Source organism: Podarcis vaucheri (assembly GCF_965113315.1).
Source record: "Podarcis vaucheri genome assembly, chromosome: 2".
Lineage (NCBI taxonomy): Eukaryota > Metazoa > Chordata > Lepidosauria > Squamata > Lacertidae > Podarcis > Podarcis vaucheri.
Genome location: NC_138760.1, coordinates 42,661,665 through 42,675,695, shown reverse-complemented (window position 1 = coordinate 42,675,695; position 14,031 = coordinate 42,661,665). Strand labels below are relative to the sequence as shown.

Below are 14,031 nucleotides of genomic sequence, written 5' to 3'. Positions count from 1 at the left end.
TCGAGTCTCCGCGGCGGGGTGCGCTCCCGTTGTTCGGTCCCAGCGCCTGCCAACCTAGCAGTTCGAAAGCACCCTCGGGTGCAAGTAGATAAATAGGGACCGCTTACAAGCGGGAAGGTAAACGGCGTTTCCGTGTGCGGCTCTGGCTCGCCCGAGCAGCGATGTCACGCTGGCCACGTGACCCGGAAGTGTCTGCGGACAGCGCTGGCCCCCGGCCTCTTGAGTGAGATGGGCGCACAACCCTAGAGTCTGTCAAGACTGGCCCGTACGGGCAGGGGTACCTTTACCTTTACCTTTAAAGGCCCATCTAGTCTAGCATCCTATTTCTTATGGTGGCCAACCAATTGATTCTGCAAAGTCAACAAGAAAGGCATCAAAATGCAGTAGTTCTCCTTTATTTGTTGCCTCTGAGCAGCTGAGTTTCAGAGGAATCACTGGATATTTTTTCATTTATTTACAATGTTCATATGCTGCCTTTCAGGCCAAAGCTTTCCTAAGGAAGCTTATGAAACATTATTAAAAGCCACAGTTCAAATTTTAAAACACAAATGAAATAATTCAAATCAACATCAGATTAAAACAATTTAAAATCAAACTAACAGAATGCAGACTGAAACATTTTTCACTTCCATTTAAGAACAGAGCGTAGCAATTTCTTTGGGACAGAGTTCCAAGGGTGTGTGGCCACCATGAAAAAGGCCCTGTCTCTAAGGACCCACTAGTATAAGGGACTTCTGGCAAGCCAATGAGCAGGGCCCCAGAGGTTATACCTGCCCCTTGCAGTTAACAGCAATTGACAAAACGATATAGTATATCCCTGGTGTACAGGTGTTACCTGAGCTTCTGGCTTAGGAAACAAACGAAACAACAACCACCACCCCAAATTAGCATCCTAGACAGGAGTTTCTGCTCTCATTCGGGACTTGTTTTACTGTATGTCCAAAATGTATTTTTTTGAACATTTAAAGTCCAACCAGTCCAGCAGTATATATAGTAAGAGAAAACCGAGTGGGAGGTGGGCAGGGCGTAGCTTTGCCAAAACCTATATAACTTACTCTCACTTTACATTAAAAAACTAAATAATAATAATAATAATAATAATAATAATAATAATAATAATACATATGTGATTGCAACCTTACATGGGTTGACATTCCTGCATTGCAGAGGGTTGGACTAAGATGACCCTCAGGGTGCCTTCCAATTCTATGGTTCTATGATAACGGAGAGCTGGGAAAACCCACCATTCCCTGGTCTACATTTATTTATTTCCCAACCCTGAGCACAGTGGCTTTTCCTTGCTTCCCGGGCTTCCCACAGCCCAGTCAGCATCCTCTGTTTTGCATTATTCTGCCTTTTTGTGCCTGGACCCCTGGAACCAAACACGTCTGTTAATTGCTGGGCAAACTGTACCTTCATTTCACAACAAAACTAGGTGTAGGGTCTGGTGCAGAAAATTTCCATCTAATTTACTTAAATGATTTATTTTTTAGAGAAACATCCCATTTTACCCACACCACAATTACAAGAGCATAGGCTAGAGAGTGATTCAACACCCTATACTGCAGGACACACAACCGAATGAGATTATGGGATGTGCAGCATGGAACTGACTGTCTCCTCAAGCCACACAGATTTAAGGGTTCTTAAGGGGAACTCTGGTGAAGGGAAGCTATGGAGAGTGCTTTGCAGAAAAAAAGTGGGACATTAGATAAAACAATGATCTGTTCCTGGGTACAGAAGAACCAACCTTTCCCCTAAAAGGAACAATACTTACAGATAGCTGTGGAAAACACTGTTCAGCGGTGGACCAAGGAAGGCAGTGTGTTTCAGAGACTGAAATCACAGACCAAAGAATCTAGCGGAGCTTATATCAAATGGCACCCTTTACTAAACAAGCTCGCTTCAAATTCCTCTTTCTGTGTGTCTCTCTGCAGTTTGTTGGGGTACTTCCTAATGGCCGTTCCCTGCTCTTGTCCTCTGTGTCAGTGGTTTATTCTGTCTACTGCTCCAGCTTTCTTACTTACTGTAGTTCCACGCTCATTTATGCAATGGGTTGTATGTACATAAGTTTTACTTAGTGTAGTAAGCCCATTGAAATTAATGGAACCAAATAAAACAGTTGGACATTATAAATCCTCTGTGAATCTTCTACAGTACAGAGAAATTTGGAGGAACTGATCCCTCAAAAGAGATTTCTCCTCAGACTGACCACCCACCCAGTGACAGCTGATTCTAATAAGTTCTGACAGGAATTTGCTTTTACTCCATGCAGCTCTTGTTTAGACAGGCCTTCTGGCTCTTCCTCTCTACAGAGGCCTCCAGATATGGTTTTCAAGGTCTGATACTTCCAGATAATTTCCTAGGAAAATGTATCAAAGGCAAACAGTTGAAACACATAAAATTTACTGCTTAGGCTTATGTTGAAGAGAAAGTCAATGTTAAATGAGGAAACTATTGCGAAAAAGCGGTGTAGGATCTGATGCCCCGGCCATAAGAACAGTACGCTGCAGTTTTACTACTCATTCTGTTCCCACAGGAAATCTGGTAAACCAGTTCAGAGGGGGTGGGAGTGATTGGATTGAAGGTACAGATCTCTGACAGAATTCTTGACAGTCTCACTAAATTACAGCTGCCAGGATAATTTGGGGAAGCCATGGCAGTTAAATGGGGGTGGAACTAAATGTAATTTGTTATTGAGGGTATATTCAAATGGATAAAAGTTAGAAGCCATCTTTCTTCCACATGGAGAGCATACGCTCCAACATTTCTCCACTGAAAATAGGAACGTCCCATTCCATAATGATAATTTTACTACAGTATTTATACCCCACACATCCACTCTGGGCAGCTTCCAACATATATAAAAACATAATAAAACAGTAAATAAAACTTCCCAATACAGGATTGCCCTCAGACAGCTTGGGGGTCAGATAACTTCATACCCTCCAATATTTCTCCAATGAAAGTAGAGACATCCTAAGGAAAAGTGGGATATTCCAGGATCAAATCAGAAACTGCGATGGCTTCTCTAAATCAGAGACACCCCTGGAAAATAGGGGCACTTGGGGAGTCTGGGAGAGCCTACATATTTAATAGGTTGTATGAAAGTTATAAACTCAGGTATAGTATTTCCCATAATGGATTCAACAACCTAGCCTGGGCCACTAACACCTTCTGAGAGTGACAGAACTATCTGCTGATCTCAGCATCCGATAGGGTCTTTGGGAAACAGGGTAGTGGTGTTTCAAATATTTGGGGCCTACATCATTTAAATGGAGCAACTTGAATTGGGCCCTGAAATGCAGTGGCAACCGATGCAGCTGTTTAAAAACAGGGGTTATAGGAGATCTAAAGGGAACCCCAGTCAGTAAACTGGCAGCTGCATTTTGTTTTTGTTTTTTTATAAATATTTTATTAAGTTTCACAATAAAAAAGCGTACAAAGACAAAGAAAAAACGAAGTCACAGAAAACAATACAATACAAAAATGCAAACATTAAACACATCAAATAAAGAAAAAAGAAAAAAGAAATAAAAACACATATATTAACAAAAAACAAAAATTTCCCTCTTTCTTAATTTCTCATCTTCAATTAACTTATTTTCCCGACTTCCTCACATCTCCCATTCTTGTATCCCTTTTAAAAAAATCAATTCAGCAAATTCATATCCTATTAATTTATCTGTTGTTAATCCAATCTTACATTTTACTTTGTTGCTAAAGCCCCTGCAGTTCATTTCAATGTCCTTAACATTCATAAATTTTGCAATATTTCTGCAAATAAATTTTAAATTTCTTCCAATCTTCCTCCACCGTCTCCTCTCCCTGGTCTCGGATTCTGCCAGTCATCTCCGCCATCTCCATATAGTCCATTAGTTGCATCTGCCAATCTTCCAGAGTGGGTAGATCTTGTGTCTTCCAATGTTTTGCGATGAGAATTCTTGCTGCTGCTGTAGCATACATAAAAAAAGTTCTATCCTTCTTTAACATCGATTGGTCCACTATGCCCAGGAGGAAGGCCTCTGGTTTCTTCGGGAAAGTATATTTAAATACCTTTTTCAGTTCATTGTATGTCATTTCCCAGAAGGCCTTGATCCTTGGGCACGTCCACCAAAGGTGAAAGAATGTACCTTCAATCTCTTTGCATTTCCAACACTTGTTATCAGGCAAATGATATATTTTTGCAAGCTTGACTGGGGTCATGTACCACCTATACATCATTTTCATAATATTCTCTCTTAAGGCATTACATGCCGTAAATTTAATTTCGGTGGTCCACAACTTCTCCCAGTCAGCAAACATAATGTTATGGCCTATGTCTTGTGCCCATTTTATCATTGCAGATTTTACTGTTTCTTCCTCAGTATTCCATTTCAACAGCAGATTATACATTCTCGAAAGTGTCTTTACATTGGGTTCTAACAGTTCTGTTTCCAACTTTGATTTTTCCACCTGGAAACCGATTTTTTTTGTCCAAATTATAAACCTCTCTTATTTGAAAATAGTGTAACCAGTCTCGCACCTTCTCTTTGAGTTTGTCATAACTCTGCAATTTCAATTTATCACCTTCCTGTTCTAAAATTTCCCAGTATTTTGGCCAATTAGCTTCCATTTTGAGTTTTTTCAAGGCCTTCGCCTCCATAGGTGATAGCCACCTTGGAGTTTTACTCTCCAAAAAGTCTTTGTACCTTATCCAGACATTAAACAGTGCTTTTCTGACAATATGGTTTTTGAATGCCTTATGTGCTTTTATCTTGCCGTACCATAGATATGCATGCCACCCGAATACATTGTCATACCCTTCAAGGTCCAAAACATCAGTGTTCTCAAGAAGCAGCCATTCCATCAGCCAGCAAAAGGCTGCTGACTCATAATAAAGTTTTAAGTCTGGCAGGGCAAACCCCCCTCTATCTTTAGCATCAGTAAGAATTTTAAGTTTTATTCTGGGCTTTTTGCCCTCTGGCAGCTGCATTTTGGACCAGCTGACGTTTCCAAAGTCATCTTCAAGGGCAGCCCCATGTAAAGCACATTGCAATAATTCAGTTTGAAATTTATCAGAGCATGGAGTACAGTTGCCAAGTCATTTCAAGTTCACAATGAGATGCAGCTGGAACTGGAAATAGGCACTCCTTGCCACTGAGACCACCTGAGCCTCTAGTGACAGTGTTGGATCTAGGAGTGTTGGAAAAGAGAACACATCTATCTTTTCAGAATTCAGCTTCAATTTGTTGGCCCACATCCAACCCATCACTGCTTCCAAACGCTTGTTTAGCACCTCAGCCATCTCTCCTGATTCAGATGGAACTGAGAGATAGAGCTTCACTCCAAAAGTCACAGTGGTTTCATACTGGTGTTACATAGCATGAGGGCCAAGATGGAACCCTTCAGAATACCACAGGAAAGTTCCCATGATATCATACAGTGATCCTCTGACCCATAATTACCGTACTTTTCCGTGTATAAGATTAGGGATTTTTTTACTAAAAAATAATGTTAAGGGGGGGGGTAGTCTTATACACAGGAACAATCTCTCCCCCCCCCCATTTTCTTCATTTTGAGGCCTCCAAAATAGGGGGCATCTTATACATGGGAGAGTATTATAGACAGAAAGCAGTCCTAAAGATTTTGACTAAACTGCGGGAGGCAGTGGAAGACAGGAGTGCCTGGCGTGCTCTGGTCCATGGGGTCACGAAGAGTCGGACACAACTAAACGACTAAACAACAACAAAAGTCCTAAAGATAGAAGCCCTAAACCCCCATTTTCCTGAGCCAATCCTAAAAGATATCATGGTCAACAGCATCAAAAGCTGCCAAGCGTTCAAGGAGAATGAGCAGGGTTGTACTCCCCCATCTCTCTCCTGACAAATGGCATCAACCAGGATGACTAGGACAATTTTAGTGCCATGACTGGTCCTGAAGCTGAATTGAAATTGACCTGATATTCAGTTTCCTCCAAACATTCCTGAAACTGAACTGCTGCCACATTCTTGAGTAGGGCCACAGGACAATGGTTATTTAACAATTCCAGGTCCAGGGAGGTTCTCTTAAGGAGGTAATGTAGCACTGCTTTCTTCAAGGTCTAAGCAATGATTCTGAAACATACTAAAGAGTAGCAGAAAGGACCCAAATGCTTGAGATGCATGTGTGTGTGTGTGTGTGTGTGTGTGTGTGTGTGTGATGTGCCTTTTACTCTGACCAATAGACATCAGAGCAAATTTCACTGCCACCACAAAATTCCTTAGGGGATTCGTAATGCAGCAGGAATTTTAAGCTGTCTGGAACCTCTTGAATTAACTCAAGTTCTATAAGTTTTTGATCTGGCAAAGCAGCATTGTGCAGCAATAATGAATGAGAACGAAACATTATTGCATATAGCATTTTGCTGGCAGTGTGAACCCCTGAGAATCTCCCAGCATCACAGCAGTCTAGGTTACTCCACTATGACTAGATGGCACACAGTGGTTCCCTGTAGGCTCAGCCCACCAATGAGGCATGGGGAAGTGACCACCTCCAGCTGCAGGCTCAGGACAAGCTCAGTTGGGAAGTGCAGCAGATCTGTTCCTATCACCACCCGCTGTGTGCCACCACTGTCCGCTTCCCTCCGGGAAGAGGAAGCCACAGCCTTAAGAGAGAAGGCTAACTGAAAAGGCACTCAAACCTCTCCTTCTCTAAAACATTACAGACTACAGTATTACCTGCCAAGCCTTTTGTTCAAAATTCCACAGGGGGCTTATTGTGTATTGAGCTTCTTTATAAGTGGCATGCTTTTTCTTGCAGATGCTTGACCTTTGTTTTGTTAACAGAGGACTAGATTTAAGAATTTTGTTGTGCCAATCAAGGTATTGCCACTATTGTTGCTCCTCACACACTGTTTTTGGTTTAAAACAAACAAACAAACATAGGCACAGACCTTGCAAAGGGCGTATTCACTCTCCAGCTTCTATTCAATTCTCAGCCCCTATCCTTCTTATCCTCCCTAAGGATGTTGAGCTTCTTACAGGCCATTTTATTAGCCGCCACCCCCAATCCCCATGTGAAATTGTGGCAGGTCAGATTGGTCCTGCTTAGGATCTTACATGACTCTGTGAGAATTCAGCCAGTATGTGACACTCGCCTCTGCATCCACAACCACGCATATTTAGAAGGAAATAAGTTCTGTGCTCTTCTATTGGCTCCAGATATTATTATTAGCTTGGAATATGATCATGTCTTCTGGGGCTTATTGGTATCTAAGGAGGAGTGCAATAATGGTTTTAACAAGGTCCGGAAGGGTTCTTTTCATTAGACATGAAGTGACTTTCTCTTGTACAGTTCTGAGGGAATCAGTATGGGGAATCTTGAAGAACTGCTTTAACCTTGAGGAAATGAACTGACAGCTGACAGTAATGGAGAGGTAACACTTGTTTGTGAAAGAATGTGGCTGCTGATTCCTCTGATGTTACGCATTTTACTTTGAAGTTTCAGATTTGGAGTTCTCTAAAATCTCTATTTAAAAAATAATAATAATAAATATTCTGAGAGGTAATATCTACCCAGCCCAATTTACTGTTGTATTAACCAAGCTTAATAATGTGCTTAAAATGCAAGCCGGTTTCAAACGTTTGTAAGATCATATTCTAAAATTGTAAACTAGCATCCTATCTGTGTGGGTGAAGGGCTTTCAGAAGGTTAGAGAATTGATTTGCTCTCTTGCTTTTGAGTAGACACTGTTAATTTAATATGAATTAAGAAAATTAATTCCCTTTGGACCTCTTAACAAGCCATTTCTTGCTTGAGTGATGTTCCATTGGAATATACAGATTTTTCCCTATTTGAGACATCACCTCAACCCTCTCTAGACTAGAGTTTTCTGCATTAGGTATGGAAGCTGGCAGTGGGTGATATAATGTCAGAGGAGGAAAAGAAATTTCTGACCAGCTGACTCCTTGTAACCTTTAGCTAATCATGTCCCTCCCTTAATTAACAGAAAGAGCATGTGAGATCAGGTCTTCAACACATTTGCAACTAAAGAATAAATTATTAATTCACCAAAAATAGAGGCCTAGAATGCTGCGTTGGCAGATGGCTGTGTATAAAGGCTGTAAGGCCCAAGGCTCCTTGATTCTTCACTAGTTCACTATCTCAAGGTAAGTCACAGTCTTTGCTGTGTTCTAAGGAAGCCAGAACTTTTGCCCTTGTTCAAGGCTTTATGTGACTGCTTCTCCAGATATCCTAATATAATGCTGAGTGTCAATAGCATTAATACAGTTGTGGTTACAGTTGCAGGAATGTACATTTATTGGCCTTTCCATAAATGCCATTTAACAGATTTGTTATTGTTCCAAATTCCTCAGATGCAAACTTTAATAAAATCCAACATGCCAAAAGAAATGCAGATAAAGTAAATATATAATATGTTTCATAATTAATAATTTATTTGTTTAAAAGTATGCTTATTACTGATAGTAGGGGATAAATGCAAGAACAAGTCTGTATTTGAATACAAGTGTTCTTGCTCCTAGGTGGCAATATTAGTAAGAAATTGTAAATAATTTGATTTGCTGTAAAATGCAGTTTTTTCATTTATGCCCTTTATTGCAAATTCACTGTTTTGGATTAAAATATCAAGGAAATTCAGCTATATACCAAGTCCGTGCTATTTTTCTGATTAATTTCTTTATTTCTTTCTGTTCACATTCAAAAGATTCAGATCTTAATCTGCCTTCTTAGTGACTGAAGGTAAGAACCATTTCATTTTAAATTCAGCATGCATAAATGGTTACAATATAAATAACCAGTATACTTAAATACGGTGCACAGTACTGCACAGAACAAACTAAAGCAGAATAAATCCACCACTATTTCACTATCGTTGTCAGGAAGATGTTACAGAATACATCCACAATACAACATCAGTCTGGGGAGGGCCAGAATCTCTTGCTCTTTTAACATTCACAAATGCATATTTTCTTAGTGTGGGACCATAGTAAGGAGAATGTAAATGTTGGAACATGACCAATAGTCAGAAATACTGGTGTTATCACTGTCAGTTTCGTTGAGCACATAAATACTGTGGGTGCAATTATACCTTAAACTTCTTTAATTCCTTCAGCCAATCTATAATCATGACCTCAGACTCTGAAATGGCTGTATTTGGAGAGGCGGCTCCTTTTCTCCGGAAACCGGAGAAGGAGAGAATTGAGGCTCAGAATCGTCCATTTGATGCTAAAGCAGCCTGCTTTGTGACAGATGACAAAGAAATGTACGTCAAAGGCACTATACTGAGTAGAGAGCCGGGGAAAATCACTGTCAAAATTGAGCAAGATGACCGTGTAAGTAGGAATCTAGCCTACCTGTTTCACTGAATGGTTCTTGGTTACCTAGTTCAAGGTTGGCCAGCTTCTGCAGTCTAGGGTACCACTTTGTTTTTCCAGAAAGTGGTCTGGATACTAGGAGTAGTCAACCATTAAAATATTGGCACTATCTAACCATAAACGCTTGGGAATTATGAAGCAAATATGCTAAGTCTGAATATTACATGCCAACATGTATAGCGCCACAACACACACAAAACTCAAAAGAGATGTTTAACATTAATTGTGCTGAGATGAAAGATAAGGAGTTTTGTGAATCTTTTCAACCCTCCCTCCATTCTAGTGGTTTTCAAGTAAGCTTTTAAAATCAGGACAGTATTTGTTGTTTTCAAGTAAGCTTTTAAATTCAGGACAGTATTTGTTGTTGGGTCATGTTTCTGCTGCTTCAGGAACCATTTTAATATTATTATTTTTATGAAATCAACCTAAGTTGGAGTTCATTTAGCACTCCCTCAAAAATATCTTTCACCCACCAAAACGTTCAGCACTAAACATAAAAATGTGGGGTCCCTACTGGAAATTTATAAATATTAGGATCCAACACAATCCCAGAGACCTCTAGTTGAAAATAATGGCCTACTTTCCAAATACTTACCTCTCCCATATTTGTTCATCTTCTCTATAACCCTTTCCCTCCCAGACTGTGACAGTTAAGGAAGATCAGGTTTTTGCCATGAATCCTCCCAAATTTGATAAAATTGAGGACATGGTTATGATGACCCATCTCCACGAGCCTGCTGTCTTGTATAACCTCAAAGAGCGTTATGCTTCTTGGATGATCTATGTAAGTTGAAACTGAATCTGAAGCCTAGTTTGTTTCTTTTTCAATCCATCAACTATGTACCATGATAGGCATTGTCTCCTTTTTCTTCAGACCTACTCAGGTCTCTTCTGTGTCACTGTCAACCCTTACAAGTGGCTGCCGGTATATAATCCAGAAGTAGTGTCTGGTTACAGGGGCAAAAAACGGCAAGAGGCGCCTCCTCATATCTTCTCTATCTCTGACAATGCCTATCAGTTTATGTTAACTGGTGAGTACTCAGAAGTTAGTGTGCAACTAGAGTGCAAAGTTCAAACCTACACATTATAGAAATATTTGAGGCATAGAAGTTTAACAAATTACATGCACCACAACCCTCATTTTGTAGGGATATACATCCATGTAGTCTTCTTAGCATGAGCAGTAGGACCCATTTGCCAACATCTCTTCCAGCTATCAGTATCCATCTCCTCAGCCAAATTCCATTTGTTTCACCTTCCTTTTAGAGGTGAGGCTAAACAGGTAAAATTCTGTCTGAGGAGATGGAGATTGATAGTTGAGAGTGAAGGAGAGATGCTGGTTGGATGAAGCTGTCCCACCCTTACCGAAGAACAAGAGGACTGAGCTTCAAGCATTTCAGAAGGAGCAAGAGAAGTGTTCACATTCCTTCACAATTCCTCCTATGCAAATTGCTTCTTCGGCATAATATCAGAAGTCAGATAAGAGGGTTTGCCTAACCACCACAGGTACTTTTTGAGAGAGGTGCTTTAAGACATTTATCTAGTTATTTGAAGTAGGATCTTGGGTGGAAAGCTAGTGCTATAAGCTCATTGGCTGGGAAAGGTCTTCTTTTCTCCAGTTCCTGCCAACTTTCCAAAAGCAGTCAAGTTGAATAAATTATTAGATATGGCACATGGGAGAGGAGGTAGCAAGGTTCACGTTTCTATCCCATGTCCTCTAATGCCCGGTTTCTGATACTCAACTCCTCACCTTCCAGCATCCCCATACCTTGAAACACTCTCTACTATAAGAAATTGGAAGAGGGTGACAAGATGCCATTCTGAAGTGATCCTCTTACATATACATAGCACAGTTTATCCATAGCATGTTTTCAGCTGACTAATCTGTAAGAAGGAGACGGACTGTAGTTCAGTGGCAGGGTACACTGAAGCAAAGCAAATGGTCAATGTCCTTAGCATCTCCACTTGGGGCTGAAAAAGTTCCCTATCTGAAATGCTGAGAACCACTGCTAGTCAGTATAAGCAGTAATGAGCTTTATGAACCCTAGATCTGACAATTCCTAAGCATAATCCTCAGATCAGCCCTTATAGAGTTTGACTAGAAACAGAACTGACTGGTATCTCCTTTTTACCTTTCAGACCGCGAAAACCAGTCAGTCCTGATTACGTGAGTATTTCCCCCCCCCCCAATAGCTAATGTTGTAGGAGCGGATAATACAGTCATTGGTTGTTTCCACACTTCAAGTTGTTTACAAAGCAAAACAAAATTGAATATGGAAAAAGAAGTACAGTGGTACCTCGGGTTAAGTACTTAATTCGTTCCGGAGGTCCATTCTTAAACTGAAACTGTTCTTAACCTGAAGCACCACTTTAGTTAATGGGGCCTCCTGCTGCCGCTGCGCCGCAAGAGCCCGATTTCTGTTCTTACCCTGAAGCAAAGTTCTTAACCTGAAGCACTATTTCTGAGTTAGCGGAGTGTGTAACTTGAAGCATATGTAACCTGAAGTGTATGTAACCTGAGGTACCACTGTATTTAATTACTGGCAAACAAGGCAAGGGGGGGAAGGAGGGGGGGTATAATCACCACAATAAGAAAGAAAGACTAAGATAATTAGTTTGGACTCCTTTGTTCCAACAGTGGAGAATCCGGTGCAGGAAAAACTGTGAACACCAAGCGTGTCATCCAGTACTTTGCGACAATTGCAGTTGCTGGGGACAAGAAGAAGGAACCTCAACCGGGTAAAATGAAGGTTTGTGATACTGATAAAAGTTTTCAATGGCTATTTCATACTGTTGTTATTTTGGAAATATCAGTAATGCACCCTAACTTTAGCAGATGTAAAAATCAAAATTAGCTGAAGACACACAGAGAGAAATGTAAGCGACTTACATTAACCATTTCTTTGATCCACCCCTACTGCATCCCTTCTCTTGAAGGGAGATCTCATTTTAAAGTTTTGTGTAGTTTAACAGAATGCTTAAAGCTGCCAGAATGAACTGTGATCTTCAATGCTTTCCAAGCACAATTTCACAGGAAATTTCTCATGTTATAATTAGGGAACCCTGGAGGATCAAATCATCCAGGCTAACCCTCTACTGGAAGCCTTTGGCAATGCCAAGACTGTGAGAAATGACAACTCTTCACGTTTTGTAAGTTCTGACCATTTATCTATGTATTTATGTATGTATGATTTGCTCAGTTGTGCAGAAAATCTGCATGTTATAAATTAAATATGTGTTCACTTCCTACCAAATTTGCAAGAGAAGACTTATACCAATGTTCAATTCACCAGGGAAAATTTATCAGAATTCATTTTGGGACCACAGGAAAGCTGGCATCTGCAGACATTGAAACCTGTGAGTGGCTGCCCCATTTCTACTTGATAAATTAAGCACAGTATTACAAAGAACACCTTGGACTTTGCTTATTTGTTTTTATATTCAAATTCTCACAGATCTTCTGGAGAAATCTAGAGTGACATTTCAGCTCTCTGCTGAAAGGAGCTATCACATATTTTACCAGATAATGTCAAATAAGAAACCAGAGTTGATTGGTAAGAGGAAGCAACATGGAAACCCATTTTACTGCCTTTATTCAAGCTATTCAAAAGGAAACCAACATAGTTGCTCTTTTTCTTTTTTCTTTTTTGCTTGCAGACCTTATGCTCATTTCCACCAATCCTTATGATTTCCCATTTGTGAGTCAGGGGGAACTCACTGTGGCCAGCATAGATGATGCAGAAGAGCTGTTAGCAACTGATGTAAGTCTCCCTGAGGGTGTTTGAAAATGATCATTTTATAGTGCCCTAAATGCACATTTGTTTCTCAGTTGATGAGGGGGATCCAGATATCTTTCCCCAAAGAAAGGTTCCTAATGCAGAGTGATTGCATTTGCCCAGCAGTCTAACTTAGCAGATGTATTGAAGCAGTGCTCTGTGAAATCTGGTTCTGTGTGGTTATGAACAAATATTGACAGTTTCCACTGGGACAAAACGAGTTACAAATTCATTATTTGCCCATTTTTCCAGAAACATGAATTACCCAGAAAGATAAGTACCAGAGTAGTCTATGAAAGTGTTCTAAATTTGTCGTGGATTTATTACACAAATTAAGACATTTCTGAAGATACACAGCAAAAATAATTATTGATTTGGTTTATCACAATATACAATTGGAAATATCTGGAATGTGGAATACTGCAAATTAAGCTTTGGTAAAATGCATGTTTGGGAATATTTGGAGGACATTGAGGATCAGTGAGTGTTAGAAGGAATGCATTGAGTATTTTAATGGAAATCATTGTTGTTGGTGCTTCTTCTAATCTTACTTTCAATCTGAAGGCAGAAACATCAGGTGAAAATGTCTATTTGACAGCACTGCACACACTGTGTGGCGACAAGTCAATTGACTGAACCCAATTAAGAGTGATTCACAAATGGAAACAGGTTTCTGTTGTTTCCATTTGTGAAAAGAGCACAAATGACTACTAAGAACTTGAGGAGGAAGAGCCCTTATCTCCTTGGTTACAGATGATCCTGGTGGCCTGCCTGACATAATTTGGTGGTAGGAAGAGAATAATTTTTATTTATTTATATTGGTTAGTTGCTCTTCTTACATAACCGAAAGCAACTTACACTAAAACCAATTAAGAACAACAATAAGGATATACTAGACT

The 14,031-nt window shown here is 40.1% G+C and overlaps 1 protein-coding gene across 1 annotated transcript in view; it reads left to right on the top strand.

The window, feature by feature from the left end:
- The first annotated feature begins 8,700 nt into the window (after positions 1-8,700).
- Positions 8,701-14,031, top strand: part of LOC309520984 (myosin-4-like) — a 42,997-nt gene continuing 37,666 nt past the window's right edge. The window contains exons 1-10 of the mRNA XM_082203074.1: positions 8,701-8,721; positions 9,095-9,314; positions 9,997-10,140; positions 10,231-10,387; positions 11,496-11,523; positions 11,995-12,106; positions 12,414-12,506; positions 12,650-12,713; positions 12,812-12,910; positions 13,014-13,117. Of these exons, the coding sequence (XP_082059200.1) occupies positions 9,108-9,314; positions 9,997-10,140; positions 10,231-10,387; positions 11,496-11,523; positions 11,995-12,106; positions 12,414-12,506; positions 12,650-12,713; positions 12,812-12,910; positions 13,014-13,117 (1,008 nt within the window). The 5' untranslated portion in view covers positions 8,701-8,721; positions 9,095-9,107. The remainder of the gene's footprint in view (positions 8,722-9,094; positions 9,315-9,996; positions 10,141-10,230; positions 10,388-11,495; positions 11,524-11,994; positions 12,107-12,413; positions 12,507-12,649; positions 12,714-12,811; positions 12,911-13,013; positions 13,118-14,031) is intronic.